Consider the following 19,154-nt stretch of genomic DNA (forward strand, 5'->3'; position numbering starts at 1 on the left):
TCTCTTCAGTAGTCAACTAGACTATAATCTATGTAGAGATAATATGGCTGCTTTTCATAATTTTCAATATGAATTGCCTCTATGCTTCAGACATTCTCCATTTGTGATTCTGATTAGCAAAATACTACAGTAGTCAGTCCTTTGGTTGTAACACATTAGTACAGTTTCAACAGTGCAACATGAAAACATCCATATCACTCTAATAAGAGTATTCATCAAAGAACTGAATAAGCACTTTTCACTGTGGTTGACCATAGGTTAGTACATATCTCTGTGTTGATGTTGAGAAATTTTCACTCTGTACGTGTACTTTACCTTGTCCTCTGGTGCTCTCCCATAGTAATACATACCGTATCCTTGGTGACCATCATCCTCAGTGGTCATACAAAGTATTAAGGCTTCACCAAATTACTGAGACATTCATTACCATTCAGTACATCCAAGAAAATGTTGGTTTCTATAGTGTACGTTCCACTAGCCTCCACAGCCTCCACCCATCTCTAGTTTGTAGTTCAGATGTTTCCAGTAGGACTTGTGTGAGACTGGAGTGGTTTTTCTGAGGAGTCCAGAGTGGCTTCAGCTGGCATGAGGTCAAAAGCTGTAGAAACAGACAGGGCTGGTTCCTGTAGCACACCACTGTGCAGCCAGCTTAAGCCATGGAGGACTTTCCTACAGCCACTGCTCTGGGCCCACCACAGCTCACACGTCGTCCTTCCATTCAGTGTTTGTGGACATGCTGATCTGGGATCAGCTCATGAAAGTACCCTCAGTCTTTTGCCTTTAATTGACTGAACAAGGGAAAGAGTCCCCTGACCTGTGCACTACACGTCTACGGTGACAAGTTTTGAAAACCAGTTAGTATTTTTTTGTAATTATTGTTAGGAATGTAGAATTTAAGGCTGGAGGTATTGTATCTACCGTCTCGTCTCTTTGTGTGACTATTTTGTGATAAGAGAATGATATTGTAAAATGAAGAATAATTATACTAATTTGAGCATTAAGTTATCTGTACAGCATAGTTCAAATCTGAAAAATTGACTGAATGAGCCAATTTGCTGTAATTTTAATTTTTAATCCAGATTGATTCTGCAAAGATGGAACTGAATTCTAAGGCACCCACAATTTGGCTGCAGATTTCATGTTTTATATTTCCAAAAACTGTCTTAACATACTGAAAATATTTTTTTATAGATTCCTTGATACTAGCACATCAGTAACCATTGTTCAATTATAATTTCATAGATCTGGCAGATCTGATGCGCAGGCCATAAGAATGTGAAAAACACACTGGAAAAGAAATTAATTCACACACTGTACCACACTGTGATGACTATTGTCTGATAAAGTGATTTTCAGGATGATGATAATATGAGCAGGTAAAATGTAAAATGTGTATTGGTGATAATCTTTATCAATGAATTCATGATGTTATAATGGACCGAACAATGATTGATTTCCCCCCCCCGCAAAAGATGCTTTTTCCTTCCCCAATTTACACAAAAGGTTTTACTGCATTTTTAATTGTCATGCACAGTCACCAGTCACATGTCTTTAAATTAATAGTTCAACATTTTGGGAAAGGGATTATTTGCTTTTTTACCAAAAGTAACATGAGAATGACAACACCACTCTCAAGTCTGACCTTTAATAAAGCTACAGATAGTAGAGCATTACCTTAACTTAGCACTACAACTGCAAACAGGGGAAACTACTAGCCTTGCTCAGTCTGAAGTTTCAAAAAAAAAAAATCCTAGCAGTACCTATGAAGATCTCAAAATAAGTCCAGATGAAACGGCATTTCAAGAGTATCTAACTTATGCATTATGACATATTTTCAAGTTAAACATGAGGCGAGACATAATGTTGGGAGGAATTTAATTTGAATGTTGAAAAGTCGGGGTGCTATAATGAATCTCAGCTCTGTGACTCTAAATGTTGAAGATTGATTGATGGGTGGATGTCATGTCAAAAAATGGTTTGTTTCAAGCCTACAGAAGCATGTGTTATATTTTGCTTTACTGGAAGAAAACATGATTGAATTTTGATATACAAATACAAAGAAATAGATGTGCATGCATATATTGTTAAATATGTGCACAATATGAAGTGAGTTAAAAAGACAATTTAATTTCATAACAACTTTAAAATGTTTACCAAGAATAGTGCTGCACCTACACCCCATAAACCACAATGTTAATTAGTTCAATTTGGAGGTGCTGGAAGGCAGATTTTGTTATGTTTAGACAGACCAAGCTAGATGTTTCCCCCTTGTTTCTAGACTTTATGCTAAGCTAAGCTAACCAGCAGCTTTATATATAATGGACAGATGTCCCGGCAATGAGTTTTGGTAAGAAAGTGAATACATGTATGTTAAATTTATGTTAATTATTTTTTAATTTGACTGTGCTGCCTAGGTTTTCTTCTTGTCAACTCATCTCACAAACACTTCCATAAGCACATACATTTAAAAAAAAACAAGATATCAACATAGCTTTGTGCACACTTTAAATCATATCAAAGTTGTCACATATGAGGATGGATACTATTTCAGCAACATCTTTCATTTTGGCTATATTTAAAATTGTCATTGTACAGTTAATTCTTCATCAGCATGTTCAGTCGTGACATTTGAAAGAACACAGATCGCTGCTGACTGGCGGAGAAGAAATTGTACAAATGGAAAGTTAAGTCTGTGATTTCCTTTCTCAGCGATCAACTTGAGGTTCACTAGAGATTTACTTTAATATATTGTGTTTGAGATCATTTTATATTTGAAAATACATGTTATATTTTGAATGAAAATGGAGAGCTCATCTTACGTTTAATCAATATATTTCCAAATGATGTGACCTCAGTACTCGATGGTGACTTGCCTACTGAAGTTGCCCCAGTGAGGGCCTGTACAGTATCAGACAGCTGTAGCAATAACACAGTGAGGTATAGATTTGTTAGTTCATGGCTGTTGTTGCTTAAAAAGAGCAATTGTCTGCCTCATGCAGAAAGGGAAAAAAACAACCAAAGTGTATGTGAAGAGTGTACTGTAGATTAAAAAACCTCTTCATCTGCCTTCCCCATCTCAGAGGGTTCTAATGTTAATCCCCCTCTCATAGTTTCTCTCATTTCTCACCCAACTCTTAATTTACTATGGTGTGATTTTAGCTTTAATTTTTATGCTTTCATTTTCTGTTCTGATTTCTACCTTCTCATAGGTGCCATTATTCTTATGTTGGTGTATTCATACTGTTTGTATGCATAATGCGATAGACTTGTGTGCACGTGCGGCACACATTTCCTTCTCATTCGATGCTTCTCAGTTTTGAGGCAGATGTGAATGATAATGAAGATAGGGAGATTTTTTCTTGCCTTGTTTGAACTGAACCCTGCTCTCCTTGGACTGTGACTCATATGGTTTTGTTTTGAGATGGTGGTGATGTTAATGAAAGTTATGAAACACATCACAACAGCGGCCTGATACAGAAGGTCAAAGGTGACTGACCTGCCTTGACTACTCTTACTCATCAAATACACATAGGTGTATTCAGGTGTAACTGCAGATTCAACTGAGGTTTTTGCTTCTTTTTTTTTTAAATTGTGTATTTTCTCCCTTAATTTATACTTGTATAACATTGTCTTTAAACAACAAAGACACAATAATGAAAAAAGAAGATAATAAAGTTGTTATTGTTGACACTGGATATCTGTCTGTTTTATTTTCTCACAGTGGCAGAAAATGAGATGGGTATATCTGGCATATTTGCGTTTGCCATTTTTAGTCTGAAAACATTTAATTAGCAACTTCAAAAACAAGTAACAGGCAAAATAACAGTGGAAACCTTTAACAGAGAGAGAAATAAGAGGAGCAAACTCTTAGTACCTCCAGTAATAAAAAAAAAAATGAAACAGCCGTAAGCTTGGCAGGATATTTCCAGTGAAGTCATAAAAAACAATACAAGGCAATGTAGAATTTCAGTGGGAGGACAAAATAATTACAAGGGAGCCAGTGAACATGTTTCCAGAACCTCATTTCTGAGGCTCTATATTATGTTGCATTGTTAAATAAACATCATGAGTGCAATTGCGTGTCAGTCTAGGCCATTTTGGTGACAAAGAAGAGAGTCAATCAACAAAAGGGTAAAAAAAAACACTTGTTTTGCAGTGCCAGTGAAAGCTTTTCACTGCACTACCAGTCAGATCTGTTGAAGGTTAGTCTCACATTTTTAAGTCTCAATTTGTCCATAGTGACCACAACAATCACCAGAAGTCAGGGAAGTAGGACCCCCTTCCATTGCTGTGTCACTGGTCTAAGCCCTGGATGTTTACAATGTCTGGCTACGCCCCTGATAGTGGCCCACCCTACTTCACAAAAGTCCCCCCTTTAAAAAAATTCTGCCTTCACCACTGGTCAGAAGCGAAAAAATTGACTGTGTAACCCTAACCCTACCCCTTCCATCGCTGATATTAAAGCTTGCATTCACTAGATGAAAAATATTAATAATGTGCAAATTAATTGAACTAAAAAAGCATGTCTAGTGTGCAAAGGCCTTGAAAGCTATTAAGCTATTTTATTTCTATGTGCATTCTATTTGGAAAACAGTTAATAAGGACCAAAACAAACCACTACTACCATTATTGTTTGCAGTAGTCATACAATGCAGTAAGATTAAGTGAACCACCCTGAAAAAAATTGGTCCTGGCTCTGGGCTTAGTCCCGGATTTTGTCAACTAGATCCGCCCCTGCCTCCTGGCATCACAATCCTATCACATTATTAAGTCTTGCAAATGTAAAAACAACAACAACGACAAAAACAAAATGCTTTCTATAACAGTAATTTTGTTCGTTTCAAACCAGAAGAATAACTATCCAGACGATTTTCATTAAGTTCAGAAATTCATTCTTTAGTTTTGGTGTCTGGTTGACACTTTTCTGAGGGGGACAATGCTGACCTATGCAGTGATAGCTCTTGTTTAGCGCTAATACTCCCGCTGCACCTCTGGGTCCCACCGTCCTGTTTGACCGTTTCCAGGACAACCAAGTGACGCTCCTGTCAATCAGGACTCAGTGCAGCAGCTGTCGGCACTGAAAACTCAAGTTCAGCACCGCGTTTGCCTTCTTATAGTAAGTTTAAATAAATATGTTTGAAGTAACTAGTAGTGGGATAATGTATAGGCTACATTTCAAACGCGACGTTGTTTTCTCTTTTTCTTTTTTTTCTACTAGCGGTAAAGTTGCTAAAATTAAGTGAAATCATTAGGAAGATTACTGACCAGGTCAGTGGTGTTATGTGCAGATTTGAAATCTAATAGCCTACAAAAAGCCCTAATGGTAAAGTCTAACTGCTGGTGCTATAGGGTAGCCTGGAATGAAAATTCCTCTTGAAAATACATTGCTGCCTTCCAGTCATGGCTATTTGAGAGGAAAGTGGAATAATGTGTTCACCACTTGTACTTGATGTTCATTTTTGGGGAGTGGAAGATACACACAGACAGCACAGGAATTGATGGTCTCTTTAGTGAAAGGAAGTCAGTTTGCCCTGCTAACAAGTTAAATTGTCTTGGTTTCCAGGACGACTGAGCAACAGAAACCCCCCACTCCTCATTACCACCCAGTCAGCCTCAGCCACGGGTAGAAAATGGGAATGTTGTGTCTGTATGCCACTGCTGAATGTCTGCATAATTGTCCTTTCCAGTAGGACATGGCTGATAGAAGCAATGACAAAGCAAACAGCGATGCTGAGGACACAGATGAACTTCTTTACACTGGTGTGAGATTATAAAAACAGTATATCTATATCATGTTATCCCACTTTCTTGGGAGTTACATTAGTCTTTACATTCCTTCTATCTGCCCTCACAGACCTCAATGAAAACAGCAGTGAGCTTAGACTGGATCATCTGCCTCTCAAACTGGACCATTGTGACCTCCTGCTAGATGCCATCGATGCTCAGCTTGGGCAGTTGCAGGTCTGGGATTTTCTTCTCTATCTAATCAAATATTGTATATTGATACAGAAGTAAAATTTTGACCCATAAAATAAGTATCATCAATGTATGCAGGTACAGCCCCAGAAACGCCAGGCAATCTCCACAGAGCATGATTGCAATGATGCAGGTAATTTTAATCATATAAACACACCTTAAACCATTATTTTTCAATTGGTAATCTGTGTTTCTGTCTAGCCCCTCTAAGGTGGGGTCAATCTCTGAGCAAAGATACAGGCCTTGGAAGTACATCTCAAACAAATGATACTCCCATGTCTTGTCTGGATTTGATACACAGTCAGACAATGGACCAAACATCAGGTAATATTTTAATATCAGTAGGTTGCAAGAAAAACTATGATCTCTGAATCTTTTACCATTGTTTATATCTACCACTGTCTTTCAATAGGCTGTTAGTAAGATTAAAATGGTAATTTTAAAAGTTGTTTGGTAGACAATGCACATCCAGAACAAAAACTTTCACCAGGTGCTGGACCAAAGAACCAAAAGCATAAAAGAGAAAAGAAAGTCTGTGCAATGTAGAACTGGTTTAATGGGATATCAGAAGAGTGATGTTTCGAACACACAGCTTTTCTTCAGACTGAAGACACCTTAATAGTCTGAGAATGAGAAATTGAAAAGTGAAATGTGTTGGATGTGTGTTGGATCCAGTAAACCACTTAATATTGGAGAAAACCAGGAACCTCAATTGGGGAACAATTGTTTACAAATCATTAAAACGGTGCAGATTTGCACAGTATCTAAAATTGTACTATATGTACTACTATTGGTCTATAATTAGAAGAAAATCACCACGGTCATGCTTTTCATTTTGATCCCATCCTGTCTCTCTGCTCTACCTCCAGAGAGGAGCTGTGGCTCTCAAGAGGCTTCTATCGCACACGAGAGAAGTAAACAGAGGTTAGACAGAAGGACAAGAAACAAAGTGGAAGTTGAGTTGCACAGGGAGCAGGTCATCTGGAGGCTAGAGAGGCTACTTGGAGATACATGTAAGGAGGAGGGAGGGATGACAGAAGAAATCCATCCTCATTCAGACAGTATCTGCACTGAGGACTTTGTGAGATGCTTCAGAGAGGAGATGGTTGAATTGCCATTGCCAGAGGACATGCAAAAACCAGACAAAGAGAAAGAGGCTCAGCAGACAGAGATATCTGACAGTACTCCAGTTACCCACACTCACCAGAGTGAACAAAAGGGAGAAATTGTTCTCAGCATCAACAAAAAAGGAATAGCAACAACTGGGGAAAGCAGTGAAGATACAGAGACTGCTCACTGTTGCCAATTATTCAAATCAGGTCAAAGAAAAGAAGTGGAAAGATGTCTTTCTGATGATAGGGAAGAAGAAGGAGCTGGAGGGAGATACAAAGCATTGCAGAATCTTGGTGATCGCAGCAGTGAGTACAACCCTAAATCTCTTTATAGACCTCAGGGAGACAACAAAGAGCGGTCAGTAAAAACATGCACTGTTGTTATAAATATCCATCTGTCTTCCCATCTGTGTGGCCAACACTTTATATCCTGCTTCAGAGCAGGATATAATCCATTTGCCAAGTTGCCATAAAACTTGGTAGGAATTCTTAATGATTTTGATGGCTCCCTCAACTCTCTTCTGAAACCACCATCATGTTAAACAAAAATCCCCATGACAATGCATAACTCCCAAAATTAATGGCTGGATTTCCATAACTTTCACTGTGGATATTGATAGTTTTCTGAGGATTAAATCTTGCACTAATGCCGTTCCTCTTTATATATCTAGTGGGCGTTGAAATTTACTGAGCACATTCATTACCCTCAGAGGATGAAACCTTTTCATTTTGGATGTGAGGTTTTGCACCACCATTAGGCCAAAATGTCAACTTGGCACAAACATAACCAAATAGATACATTACACAAAGTTTGTTTATGCTCCTAAAGGGATGAATATTTTTTTTATTTGAATGACCCCATGACCTTTCCTGAAGTGCTACCCTGAGGACCAATAGGAACAGTACAGCCATTAGTATATTAACTGTTTCTTTCAGCCAGCATTTGTATTGTGGGTTGTAATTGAAATTGCAGCCTTTATAGTCTCATGGCTAGTCTCGAGATTTAAATTGTTATTCATTCTTTGTCTCACTCCCCTTTCAGTCCCTTACAGTGTAGAGGTTGCAACAGAACAGGAAAACCTGCAGCACATCAACATCCGTTCTCCTAAGGCCAGGTGCTTGGCAGGTACCAAACCCATATCACACTGCAAGTAATCTGCTTGGTAATCCCTTCTCTGTAAACAGTAATTGTTGGCAGTTTTTTTCTTTCACAGGAGTACCTGTGTGGAGTTTTGACACCGTGTCCATTGACAGCGATCTTGACTCAGTCTGCACAGAGCAGATCAGGCAGCACATCCGCAAGCGGCCAGGTAAGACACTGCAGAAAATGGGGGGGGGGGGGGGGGGGGGGGGGGGGGGACAAGTTTGATTTTGAATGAGAAAATGTGTCAATCTAAAATATCAAAATCAACACGGCATAATTCATGACACTGTCTTGGATGGTTGGTATCTTAACCTTAAAGTGATTATTAATAACACAGTTTAAATGATCTGGTGTTATGACCCCTAGGATGGCTCTCTCACTCTCTCATTGAGTCTGTCAGGGACATGGATGACTTCTGCACCAACCAGAGTGACAATGAAACACCCGCACAGAAAGAAAGTGAACCTCAATGTACACCAGGTAAGCAAGATCTTTATTGTCCACAGTAACATAGGACAAATTTAATCTTTAAATGTTACAGAATTTGCCTTTCTTTGTACAAAAAGTCCAGAGATTCCCACATGGAAATGTCAGAAACAGAGGTTCTCCTGTCCGTAAAGCACAGCGCAGTAGAAGAGAAACTTACAGGTAAACTAAAGAGAAGAGAATTTGAAAACTTACTAAGCATTTTGTCTCATTTTATTTTTCAAAAGGCTTTTTTGAATATATTTCATTGTGCATTTTTTGTATCCCAGGCTTGTTTCTTCTTTGGGTGATGCTGACAAGGATACAGATGAGGAAGTAAACAACTGCAGGAGGTGCAGGCCAAAGAGGACATCAGAGAAGATGCAGTCACATTGGCAGAAGATGAAAGAGCGTCTCTCTACCCTCAGACAAGTGAGCACAAACCTCTAGGAGTAATTTAGTTTATTATTTAGTATAATTTAGAAATGCTTTTAGGTCAGCTGTAAAAGATTCTCCTGTGTACATGTATATGGGACATCAAATATCTTGTTTGTGTATTTGGTTTAGAAATGTGAGAAAGAAGAGGCGACACTACGGCTGAAGAAGACTCAGTTAACAGATGTTGAACTCTCACTCTTTGAACTTCAGCAGAGAAGACAGGTTAAGTGTTGCATCTTCAGTAATTTATCAGAAAACTGTAAAGAAGTCTTACTAATACCAACAGTTTATGGTTTTTGATTCAGCATGCCTTACAGGAGTTAGAGCGGCTGACTACAGAGACAGCACAGATGGAGAAGGAGAAAAGGACTTTGGTATCCATTCTGCATGAGAGCAAGGCAGAGATGGACTCTGTAAGGTATCAAACCAAACTGCTACTTATTGTAATATACAGATCCACAGCCATTGATGTGGTAACATGACATTGCTCCATAATAACCCTATAGAGTAATGTTTAGTGTCCAGCTGCAGAAGCTGCAGAGGCAGAGAGAGTCCTGTCTCCTGGAGGTTAGAGGCATGGAAGAAGAACTTACATCTCTGAGTCAACATAGAAAGACTCTAAAGGATGAAGCCTGCATGGAGAGGGTAATGGAAACTGACAGGCAATATCTTTCAATTCTTGGTTGCACTCTTAATACACTGCTTTTTTGTTTTGTTTTGTTTGTTTGTTTTGTTGCTCCACTGTTTCACAAACAGAGGAGTGTTGTTATGTCCGTGCTGGAGAGGGAGGAGATGGAAAGACAGTTGGATAGCGCCAAAACAGAACTCTTTTCTGAGCAGCGACGCTCAAGAGAGAAGCTAGAGTCCATGCAAGAAGTACAGTATTATCACTCCTTCGTATGTAGAACTGTAACTATAATGAAATATTATCCATAACAAGATACAGATACCACTATTCGTGTTATGCATGAATCAAGGAGGATTTTGTGTTTAAATATTTCTGTGTATATTTTCATGTATGATCATGGAGCAGAAATTGGAGGAGACTCTTGAGGAACTCCTGAGGGCCACAGAGGCACAGAGCTCACTGAGGAACAGGTGTTCTTGTCTAGAGGAGAAACTGAAGCAGAAGGAAGAGCAGACTGAGGTGGCACATTCTGTCGTCATTCTAACGTCTAATAGTAAAAAGAAATATGTCAAGAAAATGGCACCCCATCATCTACTTGTGTATTAAATATCTGCACTATTTTCGTCTTCTCTTTTTCCCTCAGGCTCTAGAGCATCAAGCATGTGTGCTGCAGGGTGAACTGGGAGAATGCAAGATCAGAGTGGGAACACTGGAGAAGATGTTGGCCCAGAAGGAGCTGCAGCTGCTAGATTTACAGGAGCAACGTAGGGTCTTGCAAGCAGCAAGAGATGACCTGAGGGGGGAGCTACAACACTTGAAAACCCAGCACTACAATGCACTGAGAGATGCTCGAGGGCAGGCCCATAAAATGATCGTAAGTGTGGAGGTTTTGTAATGCTTCAAGTCATAGTTTTCTTAAAGTAATATGGAGTAATTTGGGTTTTTTTGTATTTCAGGAAGCAGCACTGAAGCAGCAGAAGAAGGATTTGACTTTGGCTCAAGAGCAACAAATCCAAAAGGTGACAAATGCGTCTAAAATACTGATTCTTCAGATTCTTCCACATCATGGTTTAAATAATGATGTAGCAATCCTCATGGCTGCAGGCAGAAGAGGAGAAAGCTACTTTGAAAAAACAAGCCCAGTCTCTCACACAACACATTGAGTCGGTGCAAAATTCCCTTCAGGTCAGTGTGTCAGTGTGTCAGTGTGTCCTCATCTAATATCTCATTGTAAACCATTTGGTGAACTGTTTTGTCCAAAATACCTTGCACTGCCATGTATACATATATTGTAAGTTAAGTATGGGTTCCACTGGTTGGTATGAAAGCCTGACTTTTCAGTGTTATTGTCACTTATTTTACCATGCACTATATATACAGTACAGTAGTAAATTAAAACACTACACACAAGTTACTTAAAAACATGTTGTCTTCTTCAACTCTGGAAGCTAAAAGAAGAAGAGGCAAAGATGCTGAAGATGTCTCTGGAGCAGCAGAAGGAGGAGGCAAAACAGTGTGTAGAGAAACTGCATTTAGAAGCATTAGAAAAGGTACTGTGACAATCCTCCGCCTGACCTATGCAAACCTCTTCTTTATGGTTGCATGATATGTACAACATGCTTTCATTTAGGTGCATAAAGCTATAGAAGAGGAGAGGGCGAAATGGGAGGCAGAAAAAGTGGAAGCTGTGCAGGTGCATTGTGGGATACTGGAGGAGCAGAACAAAAAGAACCTGGAACGCACGAGGAGTGAGATGCAGCGAGAGAAGAGTAAAACGCTGGGTCTTCAACATAAAGTGGTGGAGCTGCAAAGAGTAAGATGACTCTCAACCATGGCATGTAACATAACCACCCTAAATAAAACAATAAAATTACATTGTCTGTTCTTGCATGATTTTCTTTCCACCTGTAAGAGAGTGCAGGAGATGGAGAGTGAAAGCTGTTCACAGCAGAGAGAGCAGGAGTCTTTGCTTTCTGTGATTTGCAAATCACTGAAAGAGGAGCACCAGGCGGAGCTGAGGAGGTTGCAGAGACACATGGCACAGGTGCAAGAAAACATTTGCCGGCACAGAGAGATGTGGTGTTGTAGAAAAGCTAACTTGTTGTGGTCTGTGGTAATAGGAGGGCAAGAGGACTGTGCTGCAGCTTGAACAGGCTGTGCAGCTGGCAGAGAAAGAGACCGAGAGGCTCCAAATGACGCTGAAAGAGAGGGAGAGCAGCCATAACAAAGCCACAGCGGAGCAGGAACAGCAGCTAAGGCACTGGGCCCAGGAGCTGGCCACAGAGTGTGAGCACCTACACCTCTTAGTGGAGCAGAAGGGAGCCAAACTAAGTACTCTGCAACTCCCTGCCAGGTATACTATCCTGCTCTGGCTTACACACATACTGTATCTGGTTCAGAAAGTAAATACTTTATAGATACCATGGTGTGTATTAAATTAATAATTAGCTTCTAATTTTCACGTTTTTTATTCTGCAGTCCCACTGTGGCTGAGGCTCTTACAAACCTGAAAACACTAAGAGACCAGTTGAATAACTTGATTAGCCATCTGTATCAGAAACTTGATTCTCAGAGGCAAACAACTGAGCTACTGAGAAAAGATAAGGTATAGTTTGGTACACTGTGCATACAGCATAGTGCCGGGTGCATGCAAATACAGCCCATTAAATGTACATATGTATGCATCTCTAAAACATGTCATATTTGTGTGTTTGTTTTTTCAGGAGCGAGAATTGAGCATTCAGAGGAAACAGCTGAGGATGGAGAGAGACCAAGCATTGGATTCTCTGAAGGAACGTCTCATTCAGGTATGAACTTAAACACCTTTACATGTTGGTGCAAATAAACATTAAAATGTTACATACAACAAACATAAAAAAAATCATAAATTATAGTATTACAGGACTGTTATGCCCCATCACATTTGTGCAGGAGCACATTGAGGAGTTGAGCAGTCTGAACTGGGCTCATATGTGTGATGGAGGAGGTGAGGGAGAAGGCGTGGCAGCATCTCTTCGCAAGCAGCTGAAGGCCAAAGACCTGGAGCTCAAGCAGGTTCAGAGGAGCATGGGCCAGTGGAAGGAAAAGACTGTAGCTCGTCTGGCCTGCAAGTTTGAAGAAGAGTTGACAGCTGAACTGGAGAGGTAACCTGATAAACATGAAAAGGGCATCTTCCAAACTAATTTTATTTTGTTCTTTCAAAGTGTGGATAAGGGATTTCTCATTCTGATTAAAAATGAAGATTTAACTTGCTCTTCTCTTCCTAAAGGCCCAAAATCTTATTGATCTACACAATGGAAATTTTGCTGTTCTATATTTGAGTTCTGTTCTCATTTTTGCCATCCTACAGGTGCAAGACAAAGTTGTTAAGGGGGAGGTAACTGGTTTCTGTCTGTGAAGAATAGATGACATACTAACCAGCTGTCTGTCCTAAAAAAAGAGCATGATCTCACCTTGACTCACTGTGATATGTTTAGACCATAGATGTAACATTAGCTATAAATATGAATCCATACCGCCTTCATGAAGCAATGTTAATCACATGTACTGTAAACATTTTTCAAATCTTTTGTTTGTTTTCCAGAAAGGCATCAAAGACACAAGAGGGGAGGCAGGAAAAGCCTGAGAGGTCTGAAGGAGAGACTAAGCTCAGTGCAAAGGTAAATGTTGTGAGAGCATAAAACATTGAACTATTATAGATATGCCACCTGAAAATACTTAGATATAGTACAGTATGTATTAGCAACCACAACAATAAATATACAATTTATTTACAAAACCCTCTATCTCTCCCTGTGTCTTGCTCCCATCAGGAAGTTCAGGATTCAGTTTGCTCTCCCTTGCTTTATGTTGTGGACCCTGCTGCCTCCCACAGCCCCTCAGATGTGGCTTCATTAAAACTTTTGCGTTACCTACAGAGCAGAGTCAAGCAACTCCGCATAGAAAACCAGACCTACACCTTCAGCCCGTCTCCTCTAAATATAGGCCCTCCAGATTTGTCAGGATCCTATCTTACAACAGTGAGTGCTTTCTTCTAATAGTGGGTTCTTGTTAAATTGAGTCGTCCACTGAGGTTCCCAAGACATGACATGTTATGAAAGCCTCGGTCAGAGAACATACTGCTGTAAATGTAGCATGATTTTTTCCATTCAAATATTGCTCGTCTTTATAATAGCGGCTAATTTTAGTTTCTCCGTTACAGATCACCCAATGTGAAGACCGTGCTGGGAATCTGAGTCACTCATCAATCAGGAAAGTCCAAAGTTAAGGACATGTGTGTGTGTTCATGTGCAAATACAATGATATGCTGTTAAATCGGAGTCTCAAGCATTTCAAGCAAGTGAGCATCACCATAGCAGATGAATCATTTACTGTTACATGTGCTCAAGGTAGCAGATTAACAAGCAGGTCACAGTGACAAATGAAACAACCAAAGATTAGGTCATTGAGTTCACATTCCTCTGTGTTTAAGTCAGATTTTATGGTTTAAGGTTACAGTGAACTGTGAATGAGTGATGAACTGACATTTCTCTGGAGACTGAAGATCATGTGAGTTATGTCGCATAGCCTCATAAAGCTGATGTTCTCATCATAAATGTTACATGATGTTAAACTGTACAATAAAAACTGAGTTCTGTCATTACTTGGCAAGTTCAAAGACAATTATGGCATTAGCATTAAACTTTCATACAATCTATTCACTTTGTGAAATGTGTAATGTGAAGTATTTTATTTTCAGTCGCTGTTCACAAGTTTTTAAGCTGGCTAGAAAAAAAGAGAAAGGGGGCCTGTTTCAGTTCTTCCTGTGGTGTAAAAAATGGAGGAGCACTTATTTATTTCAAAAGAATACTGTCCCCATTTAATTAATATATAGAGCTGCAATGATTAGTCAATTAATCAATTGGATGATGGCTAGAAATGTATTCAGCAAAAATGTTGATAATTAAAGAATTGTAAGTTTTTTAAAGCAAGAATACCAGACATTCTCTGGTTACAGTTTCTCCAGTGTGAGTATTTGCTACCTGTTTTTTATATCACTGTAAACTTGATATCTTTGGTGTTTGAACAAAACAGGACATTTGAGGACTTAGCCTAAGACTCTGAAAATGTGGGTTTGGACATTTTAATCAAAAAAGTTATTGTATGATTAAGAAGTAAGTTTAGTAATGAAAATAAACATTAGTTGCAGCCTTGTGAATATAATCTTTGTAAGCATTAGTGTCATAAACAACTGGCTCTTGCTGACCTGATGAACAAAATTAACATTCTTTGGACACTGTAAATCTTTTACTTTTGTCTGACAAATTAGAGGCAATTGCATTCAGTAATAGTTCATTAGTTAAAATCCCCTAATTGATTTCAGAGTGTGTATAGTGTGTATGTACTATATTAGATAAGCGAGTGGTTTATCACATTAGAGAATGGTCACGTGGTGTTCCACAGGGGTCAATTCTAAGAACCTTGCTTGTCCTAATACACTGTATGTAATTATAAAATAATTGCTTTCAGTGCATTCAAGCCAATTTCATCCAATGAAAACCAGCTAAGGCATACAAATTTTACATTGACAATGTAAAATTTTATTTGAAAACAAATATAAAGTAATAACACTCAATGGCTGGTTCCAATTCCAGTGATATATATTACATATATATGAAAATACAATCAAATCATAAAAGGTGCATTTCCATGACTTCTTTAGACATTTTCTCAAAGCTCACAGATGGTGTACTTGCTAAGCACTATAGGAAGTTAATCTTAATCTTTCTACCACAACAAGTACAACTGCAAGCAGAAAGTCATGCTGTGAGCAAATGTGAACACACTGGAGCAATTTAGTGTCCTGTTAACTATGCCCAAAACTGAACATAAAAATACAAAATTTATACAAACACTGATGTCAAACAAAAAAAGGTTAAATTTACAGTACATCAGTGTGGGGTTGGCCAGGCTTTGGCAAAATTATATACGAATTATTATTTCTAAAGGGCAAACGTAATTCCTGTAAATTATATGAAACAGGTTATGTAAGGCAGTCTATAAAACCTTTCAGTGTCTTGAAATCGTGACTGTCACCATTGAGTTTTAAATGAGTAAATGTCTTGTTGTAATTGCCCGGGATTATAGTCAGAAAATCAAAACTAAGTGATTGTAAAGCAGACCATGTGTTCCACTAACTGTCCGGAACAGCACAATACTCATGTAAAGCCAACATGCCTTGCCAAACGGACCAACTTAAAGTGTTTCTGAGTCCTTTATAGTCTTTAACGTGACTACATGTCCAGTCCTCTGCTTTGGCATGTACTATTACATTTCCATGTCCTCCTCCCCAGAGTTGTGAGTCACAGGAAAGCTGCACAGAGGAGAATGTGTATCTACAGGTGGACTAGAGGGATTAAGGGGACTGTGAGGGGTCGGAGATGGACATGGAGTCGGGGGTTGCCGAGATACTGTCTGTTGTTTACGCTGTTTCTGTAATGTGCCCTTTAGTCTCTGACAGAAGGGATCATCTGGTGGCCGCCACAACACCAACTCCATGCAGGAATGGCTCCTAAATGTATGAAGGAGAAGTACAAGAGGCAAAATGAATGACCAAGAAAGAAAATGTGTCTTTAACAGCTTTTCCAGGGAGAAATTCTTGTCCGTGGAACATGACACATGTTAGACACATGCATGAAGTTTTTTTAATTCATTTAAACGTTATGATAACAGAAAGAGGAAAACATATACAGATTGGGCTACTGTGTAGCGGAGCATGTCACTGATGCTGTGCTGTAATATTAGAGTAACATCACTGACTAGATTATGTATTTAATTCATGAGGAGCCATTGTTTAAGATTTATAGTTTACTGACATCTGTGTGCTTACCTCTCTTGTAAATATTTAAATACTTTGCAAGTTTTAGGATCCCTCTGTTTTATAATATACATGTTATGTTGCCGTTCTAGGACAATATATTAATTTATTTTCAACGTAGCTTTTTCCCCAGGTACTCCAGAATGTACTCATTATCAGATGACTACTGGCTTTTGCCTCTAATAAACCATCAGGTAAGTGTGTTTTTTAAAATCCAGCTATCACCAGTCAAGTGCTTTTATTTTAACACATCCTGGTGCAGTCCACCAAACTGTCTCACCTCCAGAGAGAATCCAACTAACAAATAAACTTCAACAAACATTGTGCTCGTCTCATCATGTTAGATATTAAGTCTAAAATTCATTCAGCATTCAGATAAATAAAAAGAGCAGAACATACACAGATTGGGCTACTGTATGGGGGAGGATGTCACTGATGCCACGCTGTAGACCGTCCTTTAAACTGTCTGAGATCACCAGCACTGGCCGTCTTGGTGCTGGCTCTACATCAAGATCTTCATCCTCATCATCATCCTCCAGCATTATTCTATGATACATAAATATTATAGCATTCACTTAAAGGAATAGAGGGTAAAGTATACGTTGACAATGTCCAAACCCTCTAAACCACCACTGAGAGTAGAAACAAATCCACTCAGGCTACATAAATGGGGAGAACTGTAATATGGAGAAAAAAAACAAGCAGTTGAAAAGGGGCATAAAAATCTTGGAATCTTTTTTTTTTTGTAGTCAGGACGCAACAACTCTGTATATTTACAGTGTTTTCCATGTTTTTCTTTACACATAAACTGCACACATCACACTGTATAAACATCTTCTTTTCCAGATGGCATAGGGTTTGTGGTCATATGGTGTCAGCTTGTAATTCCTACAGGCAGTCAAATAAGTTGTCTATTTCCTTTTAGCACGCTTAGAATAATTCATAAGGATACATATAAACTCTATGCTACTTGATTTTTACTATAGCTTTAAAGGATATTGTTGCTTACCTGTTTTCAATCTCCTTAAGTTTCCTTTGAGCTGCCTCTATCTCCATGCAGGAGCTCTCTGTGTCAGGCCGGGACAGGGCAGAGGAGGGCGTCAGCAAAATCAAGTTCTGAGGTGCCGGGGTGGACTGTGGAAGTGTAGGGCTGACTTGTTGTGCACACTGAGGTGGGCAGCTGTTTCTTGGAGGCCAGTCATGACGTGTGCTAGTACTGGGGCTCTGTGAAATGTCCACTTCTGCCTCCACCATTAACCTCCTCCTTTTGGCAAGGCATCCTCTGGAAATAAAAACAAAAACAAACATCTATTATTAGACTCCTAACCATAACATGTAATGTTAAATGTTCAATAAGACGGCATCATCTACTGCATCTCTCACTTACTCATCATCAACTCTCCTCCTGTGCTTTCTGAGGCATCGTGTCTCCCAGCTTCTGTGAGACAGAGAGATATGTCAAAACAAAAGATACATCACGTGTTGCAAAAATATGCAGTGCAATTGAGCCCCCAAAAGAAAATCAGCTGCTCACTTGTTAGAGAGTGTTGCTCTCTGTAGGTGGCCAGATGTACTTGGAGGTCCGGGATCAAATTCAGGAAGGCTAGTGGGGCCTGAAAATGAATACATGGCTGGCAGATACCCCAGTTCACTGCTTGTGGGGGCGGAGCGATGCACGGTGGTCCAGTACAATAATTTGAAGAAACACAGGTAGATAACTACAAACCGATCTGACCGGGAATTTAAGTACAGATACCAATCAGACGAACTGATAAGGGATCCTTTCTGTAGCTACATGACGCACGTCGTGTTAGCAAACAAGTCAGAAATCAGTTTAGACGGAGCCAGCTGGCTGCGTATCTAAACTAACGTTAACTACATCGCTCCGTTGCATTTTGACGTGTGACGTTATGAATAAAAACGAGCTATTACTCACGGCTGTATCCCTAAATAGCAACTATGTATGGACCAGAAACATACAGACAGACATGTGCAGCTGTCCCTCCCCTTGATGTTTGTGTTGTTGTTTTGCTAGCTACTCCTCGCTACATTGTTTGTTCTTGACATGTCCCCCTTAGCAAGCAGAAAAGGCCCTGCATGCTCAGTCCTTACTAACCTAACAGTGTGATGCCGTCTGTGAGCAGAACTAGTCCCCAGATGAACCGTGCCTGTGGTATGAACTGCCAGAGAGGTATACTGGCTTGAGCTAGCTGACGTTGGCCAGCTTATTCTGGAAAGTGAGTCGTGCCAGAACACTCGTCAACGTTCTAGAAAGTGCGTATTTTACGTAAGGTGAATTGTGGGAATTATAGTAGTTGTGGGGAAACGACTTAAATTACACAAGTTTGTTTGAATGAAACACATTTACATACAGAGGCAAAGTTACCTCCTGAGTTAAGTTGTTGCTGAGTAATTATATCACCAATTCCAATTACTTAGCGTCAGTTACCAAATGAAGTCCGGGAGATGATTTGTGTACAACGAGATAGACACCTGCCTCATTTGTTGTGTCCGCCTTAACGAAGAGTAAACAGT

At 39.4% G+C, this 19,154-nt stretch overlaps 1 protein-coding gene across 1 annotated transcript; it reads right to left on the minus strand.

Moving 5' to 3' along the window:
• Positions 1 to 15,360: 15,360 nt before the first annotated feature.
• On the minus strand, positions 15,361 to 18,853 carry ccdc117 (coiled-coil domain containing 117). The gene is made up of 5 exons (XM_062418297.1): positions 18,154 to 18,853; positions 18,007 to 18,057; positions 17,629 to 17,901; positions 17,019 to 17,165; positions 15,361 to 16,313 (listed from the first exon to the last, which is right to left on the minus strand). Exons 1-5 carry the CDS (start codon positions 18,246 to 18,248, stop codon positions 16,070 to 16,072), a joined length of 810 nt encoding a protein of 269 aa, XP_062274281.1. The 5' UTR covers positions 18,249 to 18,853; the 3' UTR covers positions 15,361 to 16,069.
• Positions 18,854 to 19,154: the final 301 nt, after the last annotated feature.

This window comes from Scomber scombrus, chromosome 4 (genome assembly GCF_963691925.1).
Source record: "Scomber scombrus chromosome 4, fScoSco1.1, whole genome shotgun sequence".
Taxonomy (NCBI): Eukaryota; Metazoa; Chordata; class Actinopteri; order Scombriformes; family Scombridae; genus Scomber; species Scomber scombrus.